The 25027-nt window shown below is 45.3% G+C and overlaps 1 protein-coding gene across 2 annotated transcripts; it reads left to right on the forward strand.

The window, feature by feature from the left end:
* The first annotated feature begins 310 nt into the window (after positions 1 to 310).
* TCTEX1D2 (Tctex1 domain containing 2) lies at positions 311 to 24353 on the forward strand. 2 transcript variants are annotated; one of them, XM_021935072.2, is made up of 6 exons: positions 311 to 632; positions 1284 to 1417; positions 10221 to 10290; positions 15846 to 15902; positions 20943 to 21006; positions 24198 to 24353. In XM_021935072.2, the coding sequence occupies exons 1-6, from the start codon at positions 499 to 501 to the stop codon at positions 24243 to 24245; spliced, it is 507 nt and encodes a 168-aa protein (XP_021790764.1). In that variant the 5' UTR covers positions 311 to 498; the 3' UTR covers positions 24246 to 24353. The 2 variants fall into 2 exon arrangements, with proteins under 2 accessions (XP_021790764.1, XP_009200301.1); XM_009202037.4 differs by lacking the exon at positions 15846 to 15902 and having other exon boundaries at positions 321 to 632.
* The last annotated feature ends 674 nt before the right edge of the window (positions 24354 to 25027 follow it).

A 25027-nucleotide genomic window follows, 5' to 3' on the forward strand; every position in this document is an offset into this window, starting at 1 on the left:
AACCGCGCGGACAAGGGGTCAAGCCATGGCCACGTCCACCAGGGTGGCTGGTGGTGGGCGACAGGGTGCCCCGAGGCTGAGAACTCGGAGCCGGAGAACACCTATATTCTGCGGCCTGTTTTCCAGCAGAGGCGGGTAGAGGACGGGCTGTGGCGGGGCGACCTCGGGCGCGCTGGTCTGAGGGGCGGAGCTCGCCTGGGACCTGGGCCACGAAAGGAGCGCGGGGGACGCGCGGAGTCTGCGGGGCGGGGGGCGCGAGGCGGGAGGGCGGCCCCGCTCTGACGTCCGGACGGCCCTCCTGCCGCAGGGGACCCCACCCGCGGCCACAGTGTTGGGGCGCCGGGCGCGTCTTAGGGTGGCGCCGCGGGAATGGTTGGCCCTGGGAAACCCAGGATGGCGTCCCGAGTAAGGAGATGGGTGGAATAGGGGCAGGAGGCCATCGCGTGGGATGCCGTTCAGCCGTGATTCGAGGGTTACCGTGTGCGCACGGGTGCCAGGATGGGCTCCCTCCCGGCGCGGGAGCTGCATGTGTGCAAAGTCCTACGAGGCGGGATCCGGAGGCCCTTAGACCACCGCACCGAGACCTTCCCGGGATTAAGGCTCACGGGCCGGAGCAGAGGGCACTCAGCTGGGTCTGTAACATCACTCACTTTACACACTCACGCACGCAGATTTAAAAACACGTCCCAGTCTCCTCTGTTGTTTGAAACCGGATTGCTGAATCTGATGCTTGGCAAATATGGAAACCAGGAGTTTTGATTATAATGTGATACAAATTTCTTTGTTTATTTTTATTCTCTTGGTAACTCACAGAAAAAGTGATACAAATTTCATACAGAAATTTTCCCTTGGGTAGAATGAACACAGAAAAGATATGCTTAGTTATCTTGGGAAAAGGTTCTGAATACTAAGAATGCCATTCTGCCGTATTTTTTATTTTATTTATTTTATTTTATTTTGTGAAAGTGTGCAGAACAAGATTGACAACAAATATATATTTTATTTTGAGGGAGAGGGGAGTATGAGAAGCTCATTACTGGATGTATTGAGTTGCCTAATAAACTTCCAGATGGAGCATCAGTTGGAATGTGTTGAAGTTCAGTGCAGGTCCAGGTTGAAGATACACATGTGGCCTATGATTTGTCTTAATTTGTTTATATTTTATAATAAAAAATATCAAAAAGGATTAAGTGGTACTGATGACAGATGGGAGAAGTTGAGGTGTGAAGGTAAGCTGGGGTTTTGGAGTCACCAACTAGATGTTCACAAATTTTTCCATTCAGGTTCAGGCCCTCTGTGGTGAAAGACTGTATCCATGCTGTGCTCAAGGAGGAACTGGCAAATGCTCAATATTCTCCAGAAGAAATGCCTCAGCTCACAAAACATTTATCAGAAAACATTAAAGATAAATTAAAAGGTAATCATGCTGATAACTGGAAATGACACATTCTCTTCAAAGACTCAGTGTTACCCATTTGCCCCCCTGTCCATCTTTAAACAAAGGACATTGGGGCCAGGTATGGTGGCTCACGCCTGTAAACCCAACGCTTTAGCATGCCAAGGCAGGAAGATTGCGTGAGTTCTAGAGTTCAACACCAGCCTGGGCAACATGGTGAGACCTCATGTCGTTTGTTTTTTTGTTTTTTTGAGACGGAGTTTCACTCTTGTTGCCCAGGCTGGAGTGTAATGGTGCGTTCTCAGCTCACTGCAACCTCTGCCTCCCGGGTTCTAGCGATTCTCCTGCCTCAGCCTCCCGAGTAGCTGGGATTACAGGGATGTGCCACCACGCCTGACTAATTTTGTATATTTAGGAGAGACGGGGTTTTTCCATGTTAGCCAGGCTGGTCTCGAACTCCCGACCTCAGGTGATCCACCCGCCTCGGCCTCCCAAAGTGCTGGCATTACAGACGTGAGCCACTACGCCTGGCCGACCTCATGTCTATTAAAAAGCAAAATAAAGGCCGTGCACGGTGGCTCACACCTGTAATCCCAGCACTTTGGGAGGCTGAGGCGGGTGGATCACGAGGTCAGGAGACCGAGACCATTCTGGGTTAACACAGTGAAACCCCATCTCTACTAAAAGTACAAAAAAATAGCTGGGTGTGGTGGCGGGCGCCTGTAGTCCCAGCTACTTGGGAGGCTGAGGCAGGAGAATCACCTGAACATGGAAGGTGGAGGTTGCAGTGAGCTGAGATCGTGCCAATACACTCCAGCCTGGGTGACAGAGCGAGACTCTGTCTCAAAAAAAAAAAGCAAAATTAAAAAAATTAAACATCTCTATTAAAAATAAAAACTTAAATAGAATGTTAGCTGTGGATTCCATCAAATACAACTTCTTCCGTGTCTTCTCTAATTATTTGGTGACTTTTACTCATGTAAGTTTTTACAGATGGTGAGAAAGAGTGAAGATGTGGAATAAAACATTATAGGGAACCACTGTCCAAAAAATCTTAGTATTCAGAAAGGCCAGAAAGTACAGGGACGCCTTTCCCCTTATTTCTTGATTGTTTCTTCCCCCAAGCTGTCAGTTCCTCAGCCTGGCATTTAGTACCCACAGTCCATCCCTCCTCCCTCATCCTTAACTACGTCCCTTACTCAGCCCTCCACTACCCGCAGTCCATCCCTCCTCCCTCATCCTTAACTACGTCCCTTACTCAGCCCTCCACCCTACCAAACTACATCTGTAGAGCATATTTTGTGCTTTTTCTACCCTGTTCTCTTTGTCTCTCTGTCTGTTTTGTTTTGTTTTTGAAATAGGGTCTTGCTCTTTTGCCCAGGGTGGAGTGCAGTGGCGTGAACATGGGTCACTGCAGCCTTGACCTCCTGGCTCAAGTGATCCTCCCCTCTCGGCCTCCCAAGTAGCTGGGTCTACAGGCTTGTGCCACCATGCTTAGCTAATTTTTTAAGTTTTAAATTGTTTGTAGAGATGGTATCTTGCCTGTGCCCTGGCTGATCTTGAGCTCCTGGCCTCAAGTGATTCTCCCACCTCGGCCTCTCAACGTGCTGGGATGACAGGCGTGAGCCACTGCACCTGGTCTCTCTTGTTAATAATGTTATGCCATCTGAAAAGTTCTTTTTTTTTTTTAATCTTTTTGAGACAGAGTCTCACTCTGTTGCCCAGGCTGGAGTGCAGTGGTGTGATCTCAGCTCACTGCAACCTCCTCCTCCTGGGCTCAAGTGATCCTCCTGCCTCAGCCTCCCAAGCAGCTGGAATTTCAAGCATGCGCCACCACATGTGGCTAATTTTGTATTTTTAGTAGAGATAAGGTTTCACCATGTTGGCCAGGCTGGTCTTGAACTCCTGACCCTCAAGAGTTCCGCATGCCTTAGCCTCCCAACGTGCTGGGATTACAGGTGTGAGCCACCGTGCCTGTCCTATTTCTGTCTGCTCTTCTTAGAAGACACCATTTTTTGAAGGGAAGGAATATCTTCATAAAAGTAATACATGCTCATTGTAATAAACCTGGACAATACAAAAAAGTATCCATAAGGGTTTTTTTTGAGATGGGAGTTTTGCTCTTGTTCCCTAGGCTGGAGTGCAGTGGCATGATCTCACCTCAGTGCAAACTCCATCTCCCAGGTTCAAGTGATTCTCCTGACTCAGCGTCCCGAGTAGCTGGTATTACAGGCATGTGCCACCACGCCCGGCTAATTTTTGTATTTTTAGTAGAGACGGGGTTTCTCCTTGTTGGTCAGGCTGATCTCGAACTCCCGACCTCAGGTGATCCATCCACCTCGGCCTCCCAAAGTGCTGGGATTACAGACATGAGCCACTGCGCCTGGGCCCTTAAAGTTTTAAAATATTAACCAAAGGCAGTTACTATTTAATATTTGTGTTTACTGTTTTTTCTGAATTTAAGTTTTAGAAATTAAAAAATACAGAAAAGTACAAAGAAGAAAATAGCAATCGTGTGTATTTCCATCATCCAGAATTAACTGCTGTTAGTATATTAGCATTTTTGTTTTTAGACTTTTGAATGAAGGTTCATTGTTAAGATTTTTTGTAAAAAATGGTACACATTCATTATACAAAATTTAAACACTAGAAAAATAAAATGAGAAAAATCACCTGAATGCCACCACCAATAAACAATCATTAATATTAGTCGGGCACAGTGGCTCATGCCTATAATTCCAGTACTTTTGGAGGCCGAGGCGGGCAGATCTCTTGAGCCCAGGAGTTCAAGACTGTCCTGGCCAACATGGCAAAATCCTGTCTCTTACAAAAAATACAAAAATTAGCCAGGCTGGTGGTGTGCACCTGTAGTCCCAGCTACTTGGGTGGCTAAGGTGTAAGGATCACCTGAGCCCAGGGACAGAGATTGCAGTGAGCCAAGATCATGCCACTGTGCTATAACCTGGGCGACAGAGTGAGACTCTGTCTCAAAAAAAAAAAAAAAAAAAAAGAACAAAAACTAGGCGAACATTACAACAGACTTTTTTCCTACATTTTATATATATATGTGGACAAATGACAATGGGATATTGTAGACCTGTTTCCCATAGTCATGTCATATTCATTCTGTAACTGGATCAGTTTTCTCCTGTTGAGTCCCTTGACCATGTCATTTTCATGGTTGAGTTCTTGATTTCTTTTCTTTTTTTGAGACAGAGTCTTTCTCTGTCACTCAGGCTGGAGGGCAGTGGTGTGACTTCAGATCACTGCAGCCTTGGCCTCCCGGGCTCAAGCGATTCTCCTGCCTCAGTCTCTGAAGTGGCTGGGAAGAGTTCTTTCTTTCAGCTCTTAGATGATGCGATCTTGTTGTAAGTTGTTTTCAGAAAGGACTCAGAAATGCTGTCTTCCCTGGGTTCTTTCGTGTTTGAGAGCGCCTGCCTTTTGCCTTTAAAGTAGAATATACTATGGGCCAGGCGCGGTGGCTCATGCTGGTAATCCCGGTGCTTTGGGAGGCGGAGCCGGGCGGATCACCTGAGGTCAGGAGTTTGAGACCAGCCTGGCCAACATGCTGAAACCTTGTCTCTACTAAAAATACAAAAATTAGCTGGGCATGGTAGTGGGCACCTGTAATCCTAGCTCCTTGGGAGGCTGAGGCAGGAGAATCACTTGAACCTGGGAGGCAGAGTCTGCAGTGAGCCAAAGTAGTGCCACTATACTCCAGCCTGGGCAACAGAGCGAGACTCCATCCCCCGCCTCCCCCCGCAAAAAGTAGAATATACTTTGGATAAATGTATTTTTGAGGTAATAATTTGTTTTCTTGACTCTTGTGCTTCATTGCCTTCTGACATTCAGTGGTAACTTGTCTGTCAAGAAATCTGAGCCCAGCTTGATGTTCTCTGCTTAAGGAATCCTCACCTTTAGCTGGACATGGTGGCTCACGCCTATATTCCCAGCACTTTGGGAGGCCTAGATGGTTGGGTTACCTGAGGTCAGGAGTTTTAGACCACCCTGAACGATATGGTGAAACTCCGTCACTACTAAAAATACAAAATTTAGTGGCCAGTCGTGGTGGCTTACACCTGTAATCCCAGCACTTGGGGAGGCCAAGGTGGGCGAATCACTTGAGGTCGTGAGTTCGAGATTAGCCTGACCAACATGGAGAAACCCTGTCTCTACTAAAGATACAAAATTAGCTGGGCATAGTGGTGCATGCCTATAATCCCAGGCTGAGACAGGAGAATCGCTTGAACCCAGGAGGCAGAGGTTGCAGTGAGCCGAGATCGCGCCATTGCACTTAAGCCTGGCCAACAAGGGCGAAACTCTGTCTCAAAAAGCAAAACAAAACAAAAATTATCCGGGCGTGCTGGTCTCAAACTCCTGACCTCAGGTGACCCACTCGTCTCAGCGTCCCAAAGTGCTGGGATTTCTTGGGAGGCTGAGACAGGAGAATTGCCTGAACCTGGAAAGTGAAGGAGGTTGTAGTGAGCCGGGATCGTTTCACTGCACTCCAGCCTGGGCGACAGAGCGAGCCTCTGTCTCAGTAAATAAATAAATAAAAAACAAATAAAGAATCCTCATCTTCACCTTTATACTCAGTAGGTTTTCTAAAGATTCTGACTTTCTAATGAGTGTTTTATGGCTTTCAATCTGCAGACTTTATTCTTTCCACATAAAGGAAATTTCCTTACATCTCTGAATATGTTTCCTATTCTACTTGTTACTTCCTTGTCTTCAGGACACCAAATATTGTTAAGTTAAGCCATCTTTGCCTTCTATATTTATTAGTTTTTCTTTGCCATAATTTCTTTTTTCTTTCTTTCTTTTTTTCGAGACAGGGTCTCATTCTGTCGGCCAGGCTGGAATGCAGTGGTGCAGTCTTGGCTCACTGCAGCCTCAAGCAGTCCTCCCATCTCCGCCTCCCAAGTAGCTGGGACTACAGGCGCCGCCACCACGCCTGGCTAATTTTTGTATTTTTTGTAGAGATGGGGTTTTGCCATATTGCCCAGGCTTCTTCCTTTTCTATTGCCATTTACTCATGATTTTCTTAAACCAGTAATTGTTTTCATTTGTGTCTTTTTTCTTGCCATTTGAATTTATTGGTTCTGGAATGATCTTTTCTGGGTGTTCTGTTTGTTCCTCAGGGCCGTGGTCTTTCTTTTCATCTGTTTATGTTGCTTAATAACCTGATTGAGGCCAGGCGCGGTGCCTCACGCCTGTAATCCCAGCACTTCGGGAGGCCAAGGCGGGCGGATTGCCTGAGCTCAGGAGTTCGAGAACCACCCTGGGCAACATGGTGTAACTTCGACTCTACTAAAAGACAAAAAATTAGCCAGGTGTGGTGGTGCACCCCTGTAGTCCCAGCTACTTGGGAGACTGAGGCAGGAGAATTGCTTGAACCCAGAAGGTGGAGGTTGCAGTGAACTGAGATTGCATCACTGCAGTCCAGCCTGGGCGACTTAGGGAGACCCTGTCTCCAAAAAAACAAAAACAAAACAAAACAGGCCAGGTGAGGTGGCTCATACCTGTAATCCCAGCACTTTGGGAGGCCAAGGTGGGTGGGTCACTTGAGGTCAGGAGTTCGAGACCAGCCTGGGCAACATAGTGAAACCCTGTCTCTACTAAAATACAAAATTTAGCTGGGCGTGGTGGTGCGTGCCTGTAATCCCAGCTACTTGGGAGGCTGAGGCACGAGAATTGCTTGAGTCTGGGAGGTGGAGGTTGCAGTGAGCCAAGATCTCGCCATTGCGCTCCAGCCTGGGCGACAAGAGCAAAACTCTGTCTCCAAAAAAAAAAAAAAAATCCGTAACCTGATTGAGTTCTTGTTTCACTGAGTTTATAAGCTTACATTGTTCTAGTATTGTGAAGTAAATGTGAGGAATAACTCTTTGTTCGTTGATTTGTATTATTTTCTAGGTTGATTTTTTTCTTTCTTTTCTTTTTTTTTTTTTTGACGGCGTTTCGGTCTTATTTCCCAGGCTGGTGTGCAATGGTGCGATCTTGACTCAATGCAACCTCCGCCTCTCGGGTTCAAGTGATTCTCCTGCCTCAGCCTCCCAAGTAGCTGGGATTACAGGCCTGCACCACCATGCCCTGCTAATGTTGTACTTTTAGTAGAGATGGAGTTTCTCCAGGTTGATCACCGTGCCCAGTCAAATTTTTTCTGTTACACAACTCCCTCCCTCCCTTCCTTCCACTTGAAGTTTCTTTCTTTTCTTAAATATTTTTTGAAAAATTATTTTGTGGACCGGGTGCGATGGCTCATGCCTGTAATCCCAGCACTTTGGGAGGCTGAGGCAGATGGATCACCTGAGGTCGGGAGTTTGAGACCAGCGTGACCAACATGGAGAAACCCCATCTCTACTAAAAATACAAAATTAACTGGGTGTGGTGCTGCATGCCTGAAATCCCAGCTACTCAGGAGGCTGAGGCAGGAGAATTGCTTGAACCCAGGAGGCGGAGTTTGCGGTGAGCTGAGATCGCGCTATTGCACTTCAGCCTGGGCAACAAGAGTGAAACTCTGTCTCAAAAAAAAAAAATTGTTTTGTGAAGATGGTGGTCTTGTCATGCTGCCTAGGCTGGTCTTGAACTCCTGGCCTCAAGAGATCCTCCTACCTCAGCCTCCAAAAGTGCTGGGATTACAGACATGAGCCACGGCACCCAGCAGTAGCTTGTTCTTCTTTGTTACTCTTTTGTTTTTGCGACTGCATCTTTGTTTATTGCCATTTGGCTGCATTTCATTTTGTGGTGGCCATACATCATAATTGCTCTGATACGATGGGGGGGATTTTTAATTGCTGTGATATGATGGGGGGATTTTTAATTGCTGTGATATGATGGGGGGGATTTTTAATTGCTATGATATGATGGGGGGATTTTTAATTGCTGTGATATGATGTGGGTTTTTTTTTAAGTTCCCCTCCCCACCATATCTGAGACTCAGATTTTCCCCTCAGAACTGTGATTTAAGGGTTGGGTATTTATTATTCTAGACACATTTCTGTAGGATTCGGAATTGGTGAGAGAAAGGAGGAAGCTCAGCTGAGTTGTGCGCAGTGTTTTTTAAAAACTACTTGGACTTTGTCTTTTAGGGTTTTGTTAAACACTCTGTATTAGGCTCATGCCCCACATGGGAGATCGCTGTAGTCTTCAGATGGTCCAGTTTACAATGGAATCTTGGAATCTGTACGTTCATCAGAGAGAGCTGGCTCTGTTTCAGCTTCGCTTATTTCACTTTTTTTTGTTTGTTTAAAAAAACTTTCCACTATTCCTTGGTCAAAAAAGTAGAAAGATTTAAAAATGTCCATTCCGTTTTTTTCTCTTCAGAGTTGCTGTTAGTGATAATTTTCAGGATTTTGCTGCTTTAGAATGTAGTTTCTGGGGTAAACAGCTAAATGGTGCTGGATCACCTCATTTTGCTCTGGAATCTTCATTTTTTTTCTTGTCTGTCTGACCGAACAGCTTACAGTTTTCTGGAGATCCCATGCCTTCCTGCTGTGCACGTGCCCCTGCGTCTCAGGCGTGCAGAGAGATGGGGCTGACCTGGTCCCCTCTCACTCAGCCCTCAAGGCTCAGCTTACTGGCCGGCCACATCCTCCAAGAAGTCTTCTCCAGTGATTTCTTGCCACTGCCCAGGCAGAGGAACTGCCCCCACTGGCTCTGTGTTCCTGGTGTGCATCATGCATGCCACTCCTTGAATTATAAGCATATTCCTTTCTCAATTTATTTTTCTATTTCTTTTTCTTTTTCTTTCTTTTTTTTGGAGGTGGAGTTTTGCCCTTGTCGCCCAGACTGGAGTGCAATGGTTCGACCTTGGCTCACTGCAACCTCTGCCTCCCAGGTTCAAGAAATTCTCCTACCTCAGCCTCCCGAGTAGCTGGGATTACAGGCACCTGCCACCATGCCTGGCTAATGTTTATATTTTTTAATAGAGACAGGGTTTAACCACGTTGGCCAGGCTGGTCTCAAACTCCTGGCCTCAGGTGATCCCAATCGCCCCCGGGCCTCCCAGAGGCTGAGGATTACAGGCGTGAGCCACCGTGCCGGGCCTATTTTTCTATTGTCCTTTGAGTTCTTTACTACTGTGAGTTCTTTAAGGCAAGAAAAACGTCTTCTTTATTTCTCTGTCTTGAAGGTTCAGCTCAGTAGCTGACTTATAGTAGGGGAAAAAGGAAGGAAGGAAGGTTTATTGAGGGACTAGTATTTAGCAGCACTGTTTAGATGCTTTAGATTACTATATCTGGTCAGGCACAGTGGCTCATGCCTGTAATCCCAGCACTTTGGGAGGCCAAGGTGAGTGGATCACCTGAGGTCAGGAGTTCGAGACCAGCCTGGGCAACATGGTGAAACGCCTTTTCTACTAAAAATACAAAAATTAGCCAGGTGTGGCGGCGCATACCTGTAGTCCCAGCTACTGAGGAGGCTGAGGTAGGAGAATCACTTGAACCCGGGAGACAGAGGTTGCGGTGAGACGAGATCTCGACACTGCACTCCAGCCTAGGCAACAGAGCAAGAATCTATCTCAAAAAAAAAATACAAAGATACTACTATATCTTACCTAACCTTGTAACAACCCTGGGAGGTAAGTGCTGATATTCCCGTTTAATGAGGGGACTTAAACTGGAGAGTTAAATCACTTTCTGAGGTTATACACCTGGTGAGTTACAGTTAGGGTCTGTCTTCATGTCTTCCTGACCCCCAAGCTTACCATCATATTCATTAAGTACTTGTGGATTGAATGTTTTTGTCCATTTCTAGGCAAAGTTGTCCCTCAATAAGTAATTTTACTACATATTTGCTTATAAACAACCTTATTTTTTCTTTCTAGAAATGGGATTTGACCGATACAAAATGGTGGTGCAAGTAGTGATTGGAGAACAAAGAGGTGAAGGAGTGTTGTGAGTAGCTGGATTTTTCCTTCTTGTTTTATTCATCTATACTACAAGGTATCTGTCCTTTTGACAATTCAGTAAGAGTGTCTTTACAAGAGTGAGGGAGGCCAGGTGCAGTGGCTCACACCTGTAATCCCAGCACTTTGGGAGGCTGAGGCGGGCGGATCACCTGAGGTCAGGAGTTCAAGACCAGCCTGGCCAACATGGTGAAACCCCGTCTCTACTAAAAATACAAAAATTAACTGGGTGTGATGGCACGCACTTGTAGTCCCAGCTACTCAGGAGACTGAGGCAAGAGAATTTCTTTTTTTTTTTTTTGAGACAGAGTCTCGGCTTCGTCGCTTCAGGCTGGGAGTGCAGTGGGTCGGATCTCAGCTCACTGTGCCCGCCTCCCCTGGGTTCATGCCATTCTCCTGCCTCAGCCTCCCGAGTAGCTGGGACTACGGGCGCCACCACCATGCCCGCTAGTTTTTGTATTTTTAGTAGAGACGGGGTTTCACCTGTTAATCAGGGATGGTCTCGATCTCCTGGAGCCTCGTGATCCGGGCCTGCCTCAGCCTCCCAAAGTGCTGGGATTACAGGCTTGAGCCACTGCACCCGGCCTAGAGGCAAGAGAATTTCTTGAACCCAGGAGGCAGAGGTTGCAGTGAGCCAAGATCATGCCATTGCACTCCAGCTCAGACAAAGCTTGTGACTTGTCTCAAAAATAAATAAATAAAATACCTTTATTATCTCTAAAATATTATCAGTCCTTAGTATCATAAAATATGCCAATATTGTTCAGATATCCTAGATTGCCTCATATATATATGTATGCTTTTTCTTTCTTCCTTTTTTTTTTTTTTTGTTTAAAGAGACAGGGTCTCATTTTGTCACCCAGGCTGGTGTGCAGTGGCACTATCACAGCTCATTGTAGCCTTGGCCTCCTGGGCTCAAGTGATCCTCCCGCCTCAGCCTCCTGAGTAGCTGGGACTGCAGATGTGCACCACCACACCTGGCTAATTTTCTATTTATTTTTTGGCAGAGATGGGTCACACTCTGTTGGCCAGTCTGGTCTTGAACTTCTGGGCTCAGGCAGTTCACCGGCCTTGGCCTCCTAAAGTGGTGGAATTACAGGTTTGACCCAACATGCCAGACCTATTATTTTCTTTTTTACAATTTTTTCAAATTAAGATTCAAATAAAGTCTACACATTGCATTTGGTTAATATGTAAATTAGGATTTTTTTTTTAAGACATAGGATCTTGCTATATTGCCCAGGCTGGAGTGCAGTGGCTATTCACAGACGTGATCATAACACACTACAGACTAGAACTCCGACCACCTCAGCCTGCCAGGTAGCTGGGACTATAGGTGCACACCACGGCATCTGGCTTTAAATTTACTTTAATCTGTCATTTTTGCTGCCTCATTTCTTTCTTTCCTCTTTTAATCCTGCCATTTAATTTTATTTTTATGACGGAGTCTTGCTTCCTCACCCAGGCTGGAGTGCAGTGGCATGATCTTGGCTCACTGCAACCTCTGCCTGCCAGGTTCAAGTGATTCTCCTGCCTCAGCCTCCCTAGTAGCTGGGATTACAGGTGCTCACCACCACGCCCAGGTAATTTTTGTATTTTTAGTAGAGATGGGGTTTCACCATGTTGACCAGGTTGGTCTCAAACCCCTGACCTCAGGTGATCCACCCACCTTGGCCTCCCAAAGTGCTGGGATTGCAGGTGTAAGCCACCATGCCCAGTCATTTATTTATTTATTTATTTTCCTGCCATTTATTTGTTGAAGAAATTGGTTTGTTTGTCCTGTAGAGTTTCCTATATTCTGGCATTTGCTGATTTATATACCTATGGTATTGTTTAGTATGTCTTCTATTTCCTGTACTTCTTGAAAATAAGTAGTTAGGTCTAGTCTTAATTAGCCATAGGTTTGAGGTTGGGGAAAGACTGTTTTCTGTACATCTTATTGCGTCTTCTCAGGAGGTACAAAACAGCTGGTCATCTCTTTTTACCTGGTTAAGGTTGATCGTGGAGTTCAGATACTGTCGATGGATCCGTCTATTATAAAGTCTCCCATCAGGGCCGGGCGTAGTGGCTCACACTTGTCATCCCAGCACTTTGGGAAGCTGAGACAGGAGGATCACTTGAGCCCAGGAGTTCCAGACCAGCCTGGGCAACACAGCAAAACCCTGTCTCTACAAAAAAATACAAAAATAAGCTGGACATGGTGGCACACGCCTGTGGTCCCAGCTACTTGAGAGGCTGAGGTGGGAGGACGGCTTGAGGTCCTCAACCTAGGAGGGTTGAGACTGCAGTGAGCCGTGATTGTGCCACTGCACTCCAGCCTGGGTGACAGAGTGAGACCCTACCTCAGATAGATAGGTAGGTAGGTAGGTAGATAAGTGATTACATTGTCTTCTAGTTTCCATTGTTTCTGTTCATAAGTCAGCTGTAAGTTTTATTATTCAATTGAAGATGATGTATTATCTCTAGCCACTATTACTTTCTTTATATTTATTCTGCTTGGAGTTCTCAGAGTCTCTTGAATCTATGGGTTGATTTTGTTTTGTTTTTGAGATGGAGTTTTGCTCTTGTCGCCCAGGCTGGAGTGCAGTGGTGCGATCTTGGCTCACTGCAAGCTCTGCCTCCCGGGTTCAAGAGATTCTCCTTCCTCAGCCTCCCGAGTAGCTGGGATTATAGGTACCCAGCACCACGCTTGGCCTTCCAAAGTCGTGGGATTACAGGTGTGAGCCACTACACCCAACCAGGTTGATTTTTTTTAATCAGTTTGGGAAAATTCTTAGCCATTGCCTTTGTTTAAAAAAAAAAGTTTTTGGGCCGGGCGTGGTGGCTCACGCCTGTAATCCCAGCACTTTGGGAGGCCGAGGCGGGTGGATGAGGTCAGGAGATCGAGACCATCCTGGCTAACACAGTGAAACCCCATCTCTACTAAAAATACAAAAAATTAGCTGGGCGTGTTGGTGAGTGCCTGTAGTCCCAGCTACTTGGGAGGCTGAGGCAGGAGAATGGTGTGAACCCGGGAGGCGGAGCTTGCAGTGAGCAGAGATCGCGCTACTGCACTCCAGCCTGGGCGACAGAGCTAGACTCTGTCTCAAAAAAAAAAAAAAAAATTGTTTTTGGCTATGTGCGGTGGCTCACACCGGTAGTCCCAGCACTTTGGGAGACCGAGGTGGGTGGATCACTTGAGGTCAGGAGTTCGAGACCAGCCTGGCCAACCCCATGGTGAAACCTATCTCTGCTAAAATTACAAAAAATTAGCCGGGCGTGGTGGTGCGCACCTGTAACCCCAGCCACTTGGGAGGCTGAGGCAGGAGAATTGCTTGAACCTGGGAGATGGAGGTTGCAGTGAGCTGAGATCACGTCACTGCACTCCAGCCTGGGGAACAGAGTGAGACTCTGTCTCAAAATAAAAAATAAAAAAATAAAAAAATAAAATGTGTATTTTAAAATAGTTTTAGATTTATAGAAAATTTGCAGAGTTTGCATGTACTCCACACCCAGTTTCCCCTATTACTATAAGAATAATAATTACGTTATTGAGACGGTTCTTGCTCTGTCACCCACGCTGGAGTGCAGTGGTGCCATCGTGGCTCACTGCAGCTTTGACCTCTTGGGCTTAACCAGTCCTCCTGCCTCGGCTTCCCAAAACACTGGGGTTACAGGCATGGTCTGCTGCACCTGGACTTCCTATTGTTAACATCTCCATCGAATGGAGCATTTGTTAAAATGAATGAACCAATAGCAGTCCCTGTTGTTACCATCTACATAGTGTGGAACATTTGTTAAAATCAATGAACCAATGTTGATACAGTGTTATCAAATAAAACCTTGTTCTGATTTCTTTAGTTTTTTTCCTAACGTCCTTTTTCTGCTTTAGGATTCTGTCTAGGATGCCGCATTAAATGTCTCTTTAGGTTCTTCTTGGCTGGAACAGTTTCTCAGACTTTCTTGCTTTGCATCACCTTGACATTTTTGAGGAGCACTGGTTAGGTATTTTGTAGAATGTTCCTCCATTGGGATTTTTCTGCTGATGATTAGTCTGGGGTTACAGGTTTCTGGAAGGAAGATCACAGAGGTCCAATGCCATTCTCATCATATCATATCAATGGTACATGCTGTCAGCACGACATATCACTGTTCGTGTGAACTTTGACTACCTGCCTGAGGTAGTGCTTTTCAGGTTTCATCACTGTCAAGTTACTCTTTCTGTAACTGCGCAGTGGGTTCACCTTGCCCTCTGCCTAGACAGAGCGGATTCAGAGGAATCGCAGTGGAGAAAGAGTAATTCACTCATCGGCCTCCCCAGCATTTGAGGAGCAGAGTTTTTAAAGACGGCTCGGTGGGTTGGGGGAGCCAGTGAGCCGGGAGTGCTGACTGGTCCGGCTTTGGCCCCTGAGAGCTTTCAGTGGATTCCTGTGTCCCACTGACTCTACTCTTGTGGGTTTCTTTGAGCACTTCCTTACTTTCTAGCACTATGAGAAGCTCCATTGTGTTCATTCCCTGCCCCAGCCCTAGAATTCAGCCGTTTCTCCAAGGAGCCCCTGTTCAGTGTGCTGGAGAATGGCATTAGAAATGAAGCTCGGGGCCCCAGAGGTGGCTGTTCTCTTTGAAAACACTGCTGCTGCTCCATCCACTCTGCTCGCTTTTTAGGACTTAGGTTACATGTGCGTTTGGTCTTTTCTCTGTATTCCATATGTCTCTTATGCTTTTTACTGATTTTTCTTTTTCCTGTCTGTGCTTCAGTTTATATATTTTTCTTTTTTGAGATGGAGTCTCGCTCTGTCGCCCAGGCTGGAGTGCAGTGGTGTGGCCTGGGCTCATTGCAAGCTCTGCCTCCCGGGTTTAAGCGATTCTCGTGCTTCAGCCTCCCAAGTAGCTGAGACTATGGGCATGCGACACCATGCCCAGCTAAATTTTGTATTTTTAGTAGAGATGAGGTTTCACCATGTTAGCCAGGCTGGGCTTCTCAAAGTGCTGGGATTACAGGTGTGAGCCACTGCGCCCAGCCAATTCGTATATTTTTCTATTGCTCCCCACTCTTTCTACATTTTAGTCATACTAGTTATTTTATTTTATTTTATTCTATTTTTGAGACAGTCTCAGTCTGTCGCCCAGGCTGGAGTGCAGTGGCGCCATCTCAGCTCACTGCAACCGCCACCTTCTGGGTTCAAGCAAGTCTCTTGCCTCAGCCTCCCGAGTAATTGGGATTACTGGTGCCCACCACCACACCCGGCTAACTTTTGTATTTTTAGTAGTGACAGGATTTCACCATGTTGACCAGGCTCACCTGAACTCCTGATCTCAAGTGATCCACCCCCCTCAGCCTCCCAGAGTGTTGGGATTACAGGCGTGCGCCACGGCGCCCGGCCCCAGCAGTGATTTGAAGGTTGTTTTATGCTTACTCTGGTATCTGGGTCATGTGTGAGTTTGTTTCCCTTGTGTTTTTCTTGATAATCACGTAGATGACTTTGTCTCTTGGCGTGCCTAGTTTGAATCCTAGACATCGTTTAAAAGAACTGTAGACCTCCAGATGATATTATTTTCTTCCAGAAAGGATTTAACTCTTTCTTCTGCTGTGTGGGAAGAGTATTGGCTGCTTACCTTCAGGTACTGAGCTGAATTGAGGTTGGGTTACAGTTTGATCTTTTTTAAAAATTTTATTTTCTTGTGCCAGCTCATCTGAGAGTTACGGTTTTAAAAAGGCCCTATCTTAAATTCATCATTTTTTTTTTTGTTTTTTTTTCTTTCTTGATACAGAGTCTCAACTCTGTTGCTCAGGCTGGAGTGCAGTAGTGCAATCTCAGCTCACTGCAACCTCCGGCTCCTAGGCTGAAGTGATCCTCCTGCTTCAGCCTCCCGAGTAGCTGGGACCGTAGGCATGAGCCACCATGCCCAACTAATTTTTGTATGTTTTTGTAGAGATGGGGTTTCACCATGTTGCCCAGGCTGGTCTTGAAGTCCTTGGCTCAAGTGATTCTCCTGCCTCGGCCTCACCCTTGTTTCTTTCTTTCTTTCTTTTTTTTTTTTTTTGGAGAAAGAGTTTTGTTCTTGTTGCTCAGGCTAGAGTGCAATGGCACAATCTTGGTTCACCGCAACCTCAGCCTCCCGGGATCAAGTGATTCTCCTGCCTCAGCTTTCTGAGTAGCTGGGATTATAGTCGCCCACCACCAAGCCAGGCTAATTTCTGTATTTTCAGTAGAGATGGGGTTTCACCATGTTGGCCAGGCTGGTCTCGAACTCCTGACCTCAGGTGGTCCACCCGCTTTGGCCTCCCAAACTGCTGGGATTACAGGCATGAGCCACTGTGCCTGGCCCCCTTGTTTCTTAATTGTAGCCCTCCAAGTCTTTCAACGAAGAACCTCGAGTGCTCATTTGGCCTCTACAGGCCTCTACCTCCAACAGGTACTGACTTTCAGAGCTTGTCTCCTCAGCATAAAACTTTGCTCTTCATATCATAGGCTTTTTCCTTAGCGTACTAGTTTCCTGTTGCTGCTGTAACAAATTATCACAAACCCAGTGCTTAAAATGGCACAAATATATTATTTTACAGTTCTGGAGGTCAGAAATCCAAAATGGGTTTCATTGAACTGAAATGAAGATGTCAGCAGGGCTGCATTCCTTCTGGAGGCTCTAATAGAGAATCCATTTCCTTGTCTGTTCCAGTTAGAGGCCCCTGAACTCCTTAGCCCACAAGCCGTTCCCTTGTCTGTTCCAGTTAGAGGCCCCTGAACTCCTTAGCCCACAAGCTGTTTCCTCCAATTTCAAAGCCAACAGCATCTTCAACTCTCTGACTCTGACTTTTGTAAGGACCCTTGTGATTTAACTGGACCCACCTGAATAATCCAGGATAACCCCGTTTTAAGACCTTAATTTAATCAAACATCTGCAAAGCCCTTTTTGCCATGTAACATAACATAGGCACAGGTTATGGGGGTTGGGACATAGACATACCTGGAGGACCATTATATTGGTCAGGACACTTAGCTTTTTAGGTTCCTACTTACAGTTTCCGGAGTCTTGCACTGTTGCCCAGGCTGGAGTGCAGTGGTTCGATCTCCGCTCACTGCAGGCTCCACCTCCCGGGTTCACACCATTCTCCTGCCTCAGCCTCCTGAGTAGCTGGGACTACAGGCGCCGCCACCACGCCCGGCTAATTTTTTGTAGTTTTAGTAGAGATGGGATTTCACCGTGTTAGCCAGGATTGTCTCGATCTCCTGACCTCGTGATCTGCCCGCCTCGGCCTCCCAAAATGTTGGGATTACAGGCGTCAGCCACCGCGCCCGGCCTGAATTCAGCATGTCTTGAAAAGACAACCTACCATGTGATAGGCTTAGTTCTACTTTTTCCTTTTTTATGGTATGTTCTTCCTTCCAGACTCTCATTTTACCTCCTTAGCTTTGTTAAGACTGCTGACTCGCCTGGGCACAGCAACTCACTCCTGTAATCCTACCACTTTCGGAAGGCCAAGGCGGGCAGATTGCCTGAGCTCAGGAGTTGGAAACCAGCCTGGGCAATATGGTGAAACCCTGTCTTTACCAAAAATACAAAAAATTAGGGCCAAGCATGGTGGCTCATGCCTGTAATCCCAGCACTTTGGGAGGCCTAGGTGGGTGGATCACTTGAGGTCAAGAGTTTGAGACCAGCCTGCCCAACATGGTGAAACCCCATCTCTACTAAAAATACAAAAATTAACTGGGCGTGGTGGCGGGCTGCTGTAATCCCAGCTACTTGGGACCTGGGGTAGGAGAATCACTTCAACCCGGGAGGTGATAGTTGCCGTGAGCCAAGATTGCGCCACTGCACTCCAGCCTGGGTGACAGAGCGAAACTCCATCTCAAAAAAAAAAAAAAAAAAAAAAATTAGCCAGGCATGGTGCTGCATGCCTGTAATCCCAGCTATTTGGGAGGCTGAGACATGAGAATTGCTTGAATCAGGGAGGCAGAGGTTGCAGTGAGCCGAGATCGTGCTGCTGCACTCCAGCCTGGGCCACAGAGCAAGACACTGTCTTAAAGTAAAATTAATAAATAAAAAATTTTAAAAAGTAAAGACCGCCAACTCTCCTACTAGTTTAATTTTCCCTCAGTAATTGCTTCTCTGCCTAGGCAAGGTCCAGATTCTCAGCCCTGTGCCCTGAATTGGCAAATCCCCCAGGAAAAAGTCCGCGGCAGAATATCAGCAAATCCCCCAGGAAAAAGTCCGCGGCAGAATATCAGCTTACCTCCTACAGTTCACCTCTTTCTGGAATTTTGGCTGCTCTAGGCCTGTTTGCTTTGGCAGCTCTCTGATTCATTTTATCCAGCTTTTCTTACTGTTCTTGGTGGGAGCATTGCCTGCTACAACCTGTACCATTATGCCTCTTCCAAGTCACACCTGTAATCCCAGCACTTTGGGAGGCTGAGGCGGGCCAATTGCTTGAGCTCAGGAGTTTGAGACCAGCCTGGCCAACATGGTGAAACCCTGTCTCTTCAAAAAATACAAAAATTAGCCAGGCGTGTGTGTAGTGCACGTGTGTAATCCCAGCTACTCGGAAGGCTGAGGCAGGAGAATCACTTGAACCTGGGAGGTAAAGGTTGTGGTAAGCCGAGATTGTGCCACTGCACTCCAGCCTGGTTGACAGAGTGGGACTCCCTCTCAAAAAATTAAAATAGAAATAGAAGTGAATAAAAGAATTGGGGTCTCACTATTTTGTATTTTTGTCTCACAAACAAAACAAAACAACAACTCTCGTGTTGTGTGCTTGATTCTGCTTCTTGTCATGTCTTCTCACAAGTCTTTTAAAATTAAGCGATTCTTGGCCAAGAAACAAAAGCCAAATCGTCCCATTCTCCAGTGGATCTGGACGAAAACTGGTAATAAAATGAGGCACAACTGGAAAGGAGACGTTGCCGAAAAGCCAAGCTGCGTCTGTAAGGAGCTGCACATGAGCTGGCTGGCACATGTATGCACGCTGTGTCGGGGTCACGGCCATCTTACCATCGCAAGCTGAAAATGTCACCACCGTCTGGACAGTTGGATGTGTTTTATTGGGAATATATTTTTTCTCTTTGTTTATATGCCCTGCGACAGTAGGCTGGGTTCAGTAATGAATATGTGAGACCTTTTGTTTCAGGAAAAGAAAGAATCGATATAATATAAGGTATATATATATCTTTCTCTGTAGGTATGGGTTGTGAACTGCCTGGGTTCAAAGGCAAGCTTTGTCACCTAGTTGTATGACCTTGTGCACTTAATTTCTTTAATCCTCAGTTTTCACATTCACTAAATGGATATAATTATAGTACATCATAGGATTCAGTGAGTTAATACACGTAAAACACTTAGACTAGTGAATGGCACAAACTGAGTGCTCAATAAGTGTTTGCATGATAAATCATACACATAGTTTAATAGAAATGTAAAACATTTGTAATTATTTTTTTCACTTCACATTATTATTATTTATTATTATTTTTTGAGACAGAGTCTCACTCTGTCGCCCAGGCTGGAGTGCAGTGGCACGATCTCAGCTCACTGCAACCTCCACCTCCTGGGTTCAAGCGATTCTCCTGCCTCAGCCTCCCGAGTAGCTGGGATTACAGGCGTGTGCCACGACACCCAGCCAACTTTTGTATTTTTAGTAGAGATGGGATTTCATCATGTGGCAGGCTGGTCTCAAACTCCCAGCCTCAGGTGATCCACCCACCTCAGCCTCCCAAACTGCTGGGATTACAGGTGTGAGCCACTGCGCCCGGCCTATTTTTTTCACTCAACATTATATTGTGAATAGCTTTTCATGTTCTTCGAATTTGTTTTTTTAAGAGCCAGGGTCCTGCTGTGTCTCCCAGGCTGGAGTGCAGTGGCTGTTCACAGGTGTGATCATCACATACTACAGCCCTGGGCTCCAATGATACTTCCTGCTTCAGCCTCCTGAGTAGCTGGGACTGCAGGGACACATCACTGTGTCTTGCAAAACTTTTCTTTAAGGTCTACTTAGAATTTCGTTGCCAGAAAACATCATTATTTCTTCTTTTTTCTTCTCTTTAAAATTCTCTCGGATCCTGAGAAATACCATAATTTCATTTACCAATCCAGTCCTACTGGGCATTTAAGTTGTTTCGATTTTTAATTGGCTTTTATTTTGACTAATATTTTTTTCTTATCCAAGAATTACAGAGAGGAGAATATCCAGTTTCGAGGGAGTTTAGCATTCTGTAGAGATATTTCTGGAGTTATAATTAGTTAGAAGACTGAATTCTAGTTCAGAGTTTGCTCCTTTTTCTGGGACTCTATAAAATGAACAGGTTGGACTAAATCTGTTGGGCTCTTTCTGTGCCTTCCTTGTCCTGTTATTGTGCAGGAGCTGAGCTCATTAAAAGTCACACACAAATCTTTAGTATTGATCCTTATAACCATTAGGCAGGGCCTGAGGCTGTCAGAGTCCCTGGCTGATCACCTCTAGTCGCAAGCAGCTTCATCTGACTCCAGTTTCTCTAGCTGACCCAGTATACTCTCTGGTACAAGCACAGTATTCTGTGGGCACCAACTTGGGAAAGGTTTGGAAGTACAGATCTGTGAGAGTGGACTAAGGAACACTTTTGCTCATGGCAGATATGTGTCGTTTAGGTCCTTGTTGGATTGTTGGTAATTCTTCATTCTTGGATTTTTTAGCATGGCTTCTCGCTGTTTCTGGGATGCTGACACTGACAACTATACTCATGATGTTTTCATGAATGTAAGTGTATTTGGAGACCTCTTTTCCCTTTCTAAGGACGTGGGTGCTGCAAGTCAAACTCCTCACTATTGATTAGGATGGAAAGACGCTGCAGTCTTAGTCATTCATCTTTGACTTCTGGATGAAATGATTTGACTGTTAGTTTTTGTGTTACTAAAGCCGAAACCCAGCATGCTGCTTATAGGCAAGGAAACTTGCATGTTTACGTATGACATAATTTTTCATGGTTTGAATTTGTGAATAGCATATTCTTTAGTTAGCATATTATTTAAAATTATTTTTAGCCACTTCCTCCATAAATCACTGTGTTCTAAAACTCAATCCTGATAATCCTTATTAAAGTAATAATTTATAACTAAAACTTTAAAATCACTTATTTGTTCATTCGAACAAGTCACGCTTTGCTAAGTTGCAAACAAATTTGGATGGCAGGGATTCCATGAGCAAAGGTGATTTTTCTTTTAGTAACAAAATTTATTACTTCATCTTAAAGTCATTTATTAAAATTAAGCAAAAATAAAGAGGAATCTTTAAAAGGAGGTTTCAGGCCGGGTGCAGTGGCTCATGTCTATAATCCCAGCACTTTGGGAGGCCAAGGAGGTCAGGAGTTCGAGACCAGCTTGGCCAACATGGTGAAAGCCTGTCTCTACTAAAAATATAAAAATTTGCGGAGCGTGGTAGTGGGCGCCTGTAATCCCAGCTACTCAGGAGACTGAGGCAGGAGAATCGCTTGAACCCCGGAGGCGGAGGTTGCAGTGAGCCGAGATTGTGCCACTGTACTCCAGCCCGGAGACAGAGGGGGACTCCATCTCAAAAAAAAAAAGAGAGATTTTTTTTTTTCTTTGCTTCTCGGAGTTAAAACTGCATCTTTTTTGTTTGTTTCTTTGTTTTCATAGAGTCTTGCTCTGTCACCCAGGCTGGAGAGTGGTGGCACCATCACGGCTCACTGCAACCTCTGCCTCCCAGGTTCAAGCAATTCTCCTGCCTCAGCCTCCTGAGTACCTGGGACTACCGGTGCATGCCACCATGCTTGGCTAATTTTTGTATTTTTTAGTAGAGACAAGGTTTCACTATTTGGTCAGGCTGGTCTCCAACTCCTGACCTCAGGTGATCTGCCTGCTTTGGCCTCCCAGAGTGCTGGGATTACAGGCGTGAGCCACCGGGCCCGGCCAAAAAATGCATCTTTAGATGATACAATTCATACATTCAGCAAATAGTTCCGAGTTCCTATTATGTGTCAGCTTCTGTACTGGAGGGGCTAGGGATAATGATGAATAAGGCAGGCACGATTTCTGCCTATTAACATCCAGTGGGGGCCACTTAATATTCAAATGAACAATATGTAATAAAAAACTTTAGGCCGGATGTGGTGGCTCACATCTGTAATCCCAGCACTCTGGGAGGCTGAGGCAGGCGGATCACCTGAGGTCAGGAGTTTAAGACCAGCCTGGCCAACATGCTGAAACCCCATCTCTACTAAAAATATAAAAACTAGCTGGGCGTGGTGGCGGGCACCTGTAGTCCCAGCTACTTGGGAAGCTGAGGCAGGAGAATTGCTTGAACTCAGAGGGTGGAGGTTGCAGTGAGCCAGGATCGTACCACTGCACTCCAGCCTGGGCAACAGAGCAGGACTCTGTCTCAAAAAAAAAAAAAAAAAAAGCACTTTTTTTGGGAGATTCCAGGAAACATTAGTAGAGACAGAGGAAATGAGAGAGGAGGGCAAATCATGTGCCATTGAGCAGAAAACTGCTGTGGATAACAGGGCTCAGTCCTGTTGGAGAACTCTGGGTGGTGCTGTAGGACAGGGCCACTCACAGGGGGGTGCACAAACCAGCACCACCAGGGCCACTCACGGGGGTGCACAAACCAGCACCACTCTGTGACCTGTTTGTTACAGGTCCATGATGAGGTAAGCACATACATTGAGTATAAGGGTTGGTGTAGAAAATCTTACAGCAATTTGACGAAGTAATCTTTTGTGCAATGAATCTAAGAAAAAAAATTGGGGCTGTATTTTGTATGTTCTTTTTTTCCATTTCATGTTCTGAGTTATCTATTTTTATTGCATTTTACAAAAGCATCCTTCCATGAGAGACTGGAAGTTAAAAACAAAGCAGGTCCTTTATCACAGCACTGTTGTAGAACACAGTTCAGAGTTATCCACCCAAGGAGCCAGGGAGCTGGGCTAAACCAAAGAATTTTGCTTTTGGTTAATCATCAGGTAGTTGAGTTGGAATTGTTTTAACCCCATCATTACCAGGCTGGAGGTGAGGTTAGTGGTTCAGGAATTGCTGAGGCAGGTGGAAATCTTGTAAGAAGTGCCTAAAAAGTGTTTTAAGCAATTTGGGCTCTGGAAAGCATTTTGTGATTCTGAACTAAAAGATGGACGAATAAATTTTATCAATTAAGAACAAACACCCAGAGACTTTCTCTTATCCAGAATTTATGACAAGGTCCTGTTGTTCTTATTATCAGTGGTACTTATAACATGGTTTCTTGGGATGAGTAATTTTACTCATCAGTTTACTCCAAGAAACTCAAAGCATTTCATACATTATGTCTGCGATAAATCAGGAAATATGTGAATAATTATTTTATGAATATGTATTACTTAAAGTTCATTAGTTCACATTTTATTTCTACATTCAGAAAATCTAATTCTTTACCCATCCTAACCTTTTAGCAAGCAATTTTGTAGTTACCCTCAGGCAAGCAATAGTGTAGCTATACTCTGGAAACCCTTCACTTCTTGAAGAAGGAAAAAGTCTTCCTGATTGAAAATTGGTGGCTGGGCGAGGTGGCTCATGCCTGTGATCCCAGCACTTTGGGAGACCAATGTGGGTGGATTGCTTGATCCCAGGAGTTCAAAACCAGCCTGGGCAACATAGCGAGACCTCAGCTTTACAAAAAATACACAAAATTAGCCCGATGTGGTGGCATGCCCCTGTGGTCCTAGCTACTCTGAAGGCTGAGTTAGGATTGCTTGAGCCCAGGAGGTCAAGGCTGCAGTGAGCCAAGATCACACCACTGCACTGCAGCCTGGGTGACAGAGTGACACCCTGTCTCAGAAAAGAAAAAAAAATTGGAAAGATCTGAGATGGTGTTAGTTTCGATTGCCTGTGCTGCTCTCATTCCCTCTTGAGTACTAACATTCTGGGTGTGTGTGTGTGTGTGTTGTATTTGTTTTTTAGGACAGTTTGTTCTGCGTTGTAGCAGCATTTGGCTGTTTCTACTACTGAGTGAATCTTTGAAAAGCTGGGAAAAGACATGACCATGAAGAAATCTGAACTTTTTAATATTGTTAAATATCTTGACAAAATAAAGATGTTACTAGTTTGACAACTGAATCTGTTGTGTTTTAGGCCTTATATTTTTAATGTTTTGATTTTGTTATCCTATGTCTTTCCCTTTCCTTTTCTTTTCACAGTCTCGCTCTGTCGCCCAGGCTGGAGTGCGGTGGCACAATCTCGGCCCACTGCAACCTCCACCTCTTGCATTCAAGCGATTCTTCTGCCCCAGCCTCCCAAGTATCTGGGACTACAGGCAAGTGCCACCACGCTCAGCTAATTTTTGTATTTTTACTAGAGACGGGGTTTCACTATATTGGCCAGGCTGGTCTCAAACTCCTGGCCTCATGATCCGTCCGCTTCAGCTTCCCAGAGTGCTGGGATTACAGGCGTGAGCCACTGCACCCGGCCCTACTGTGTTCTTGTTACACTTGGAACACAGAGAAAAAAGCAGAGGAAAATCCACTTCAATTGTTCAAACATAACCATGGTAAAAAGTTTGGTATATTTTCTACCAATGGTTTTTATTTCCAAGGTTTTAAAAAAACATAGAATTTTGTAACCTCATTTTTCATTTCTCATGATGTTATGAACAATTTTTATGTCATTTTATTTGCATTGTGATTTTAAGATGCATGACTTAATAGCGGCATTTATTTCAGTAGGTTACACCACTGTTACTTTTATTTATTTCAATAGGTTACACCACTGTTACTTTTATTTATTTCCATAGG

Source organism: Papio anubis, chromosome 2 (genome assembly GCF_008728515.1).
Source record: "Papio anubis isolate 15944 chromosome 2, Panubis1.0, whole genome shotgun sequence".
Lineage (NCBI taxonomy): Eukaryota > Metazoa > Chordata > Mammalia > Primates > Cercopithecidae > Papio > Papio anubis.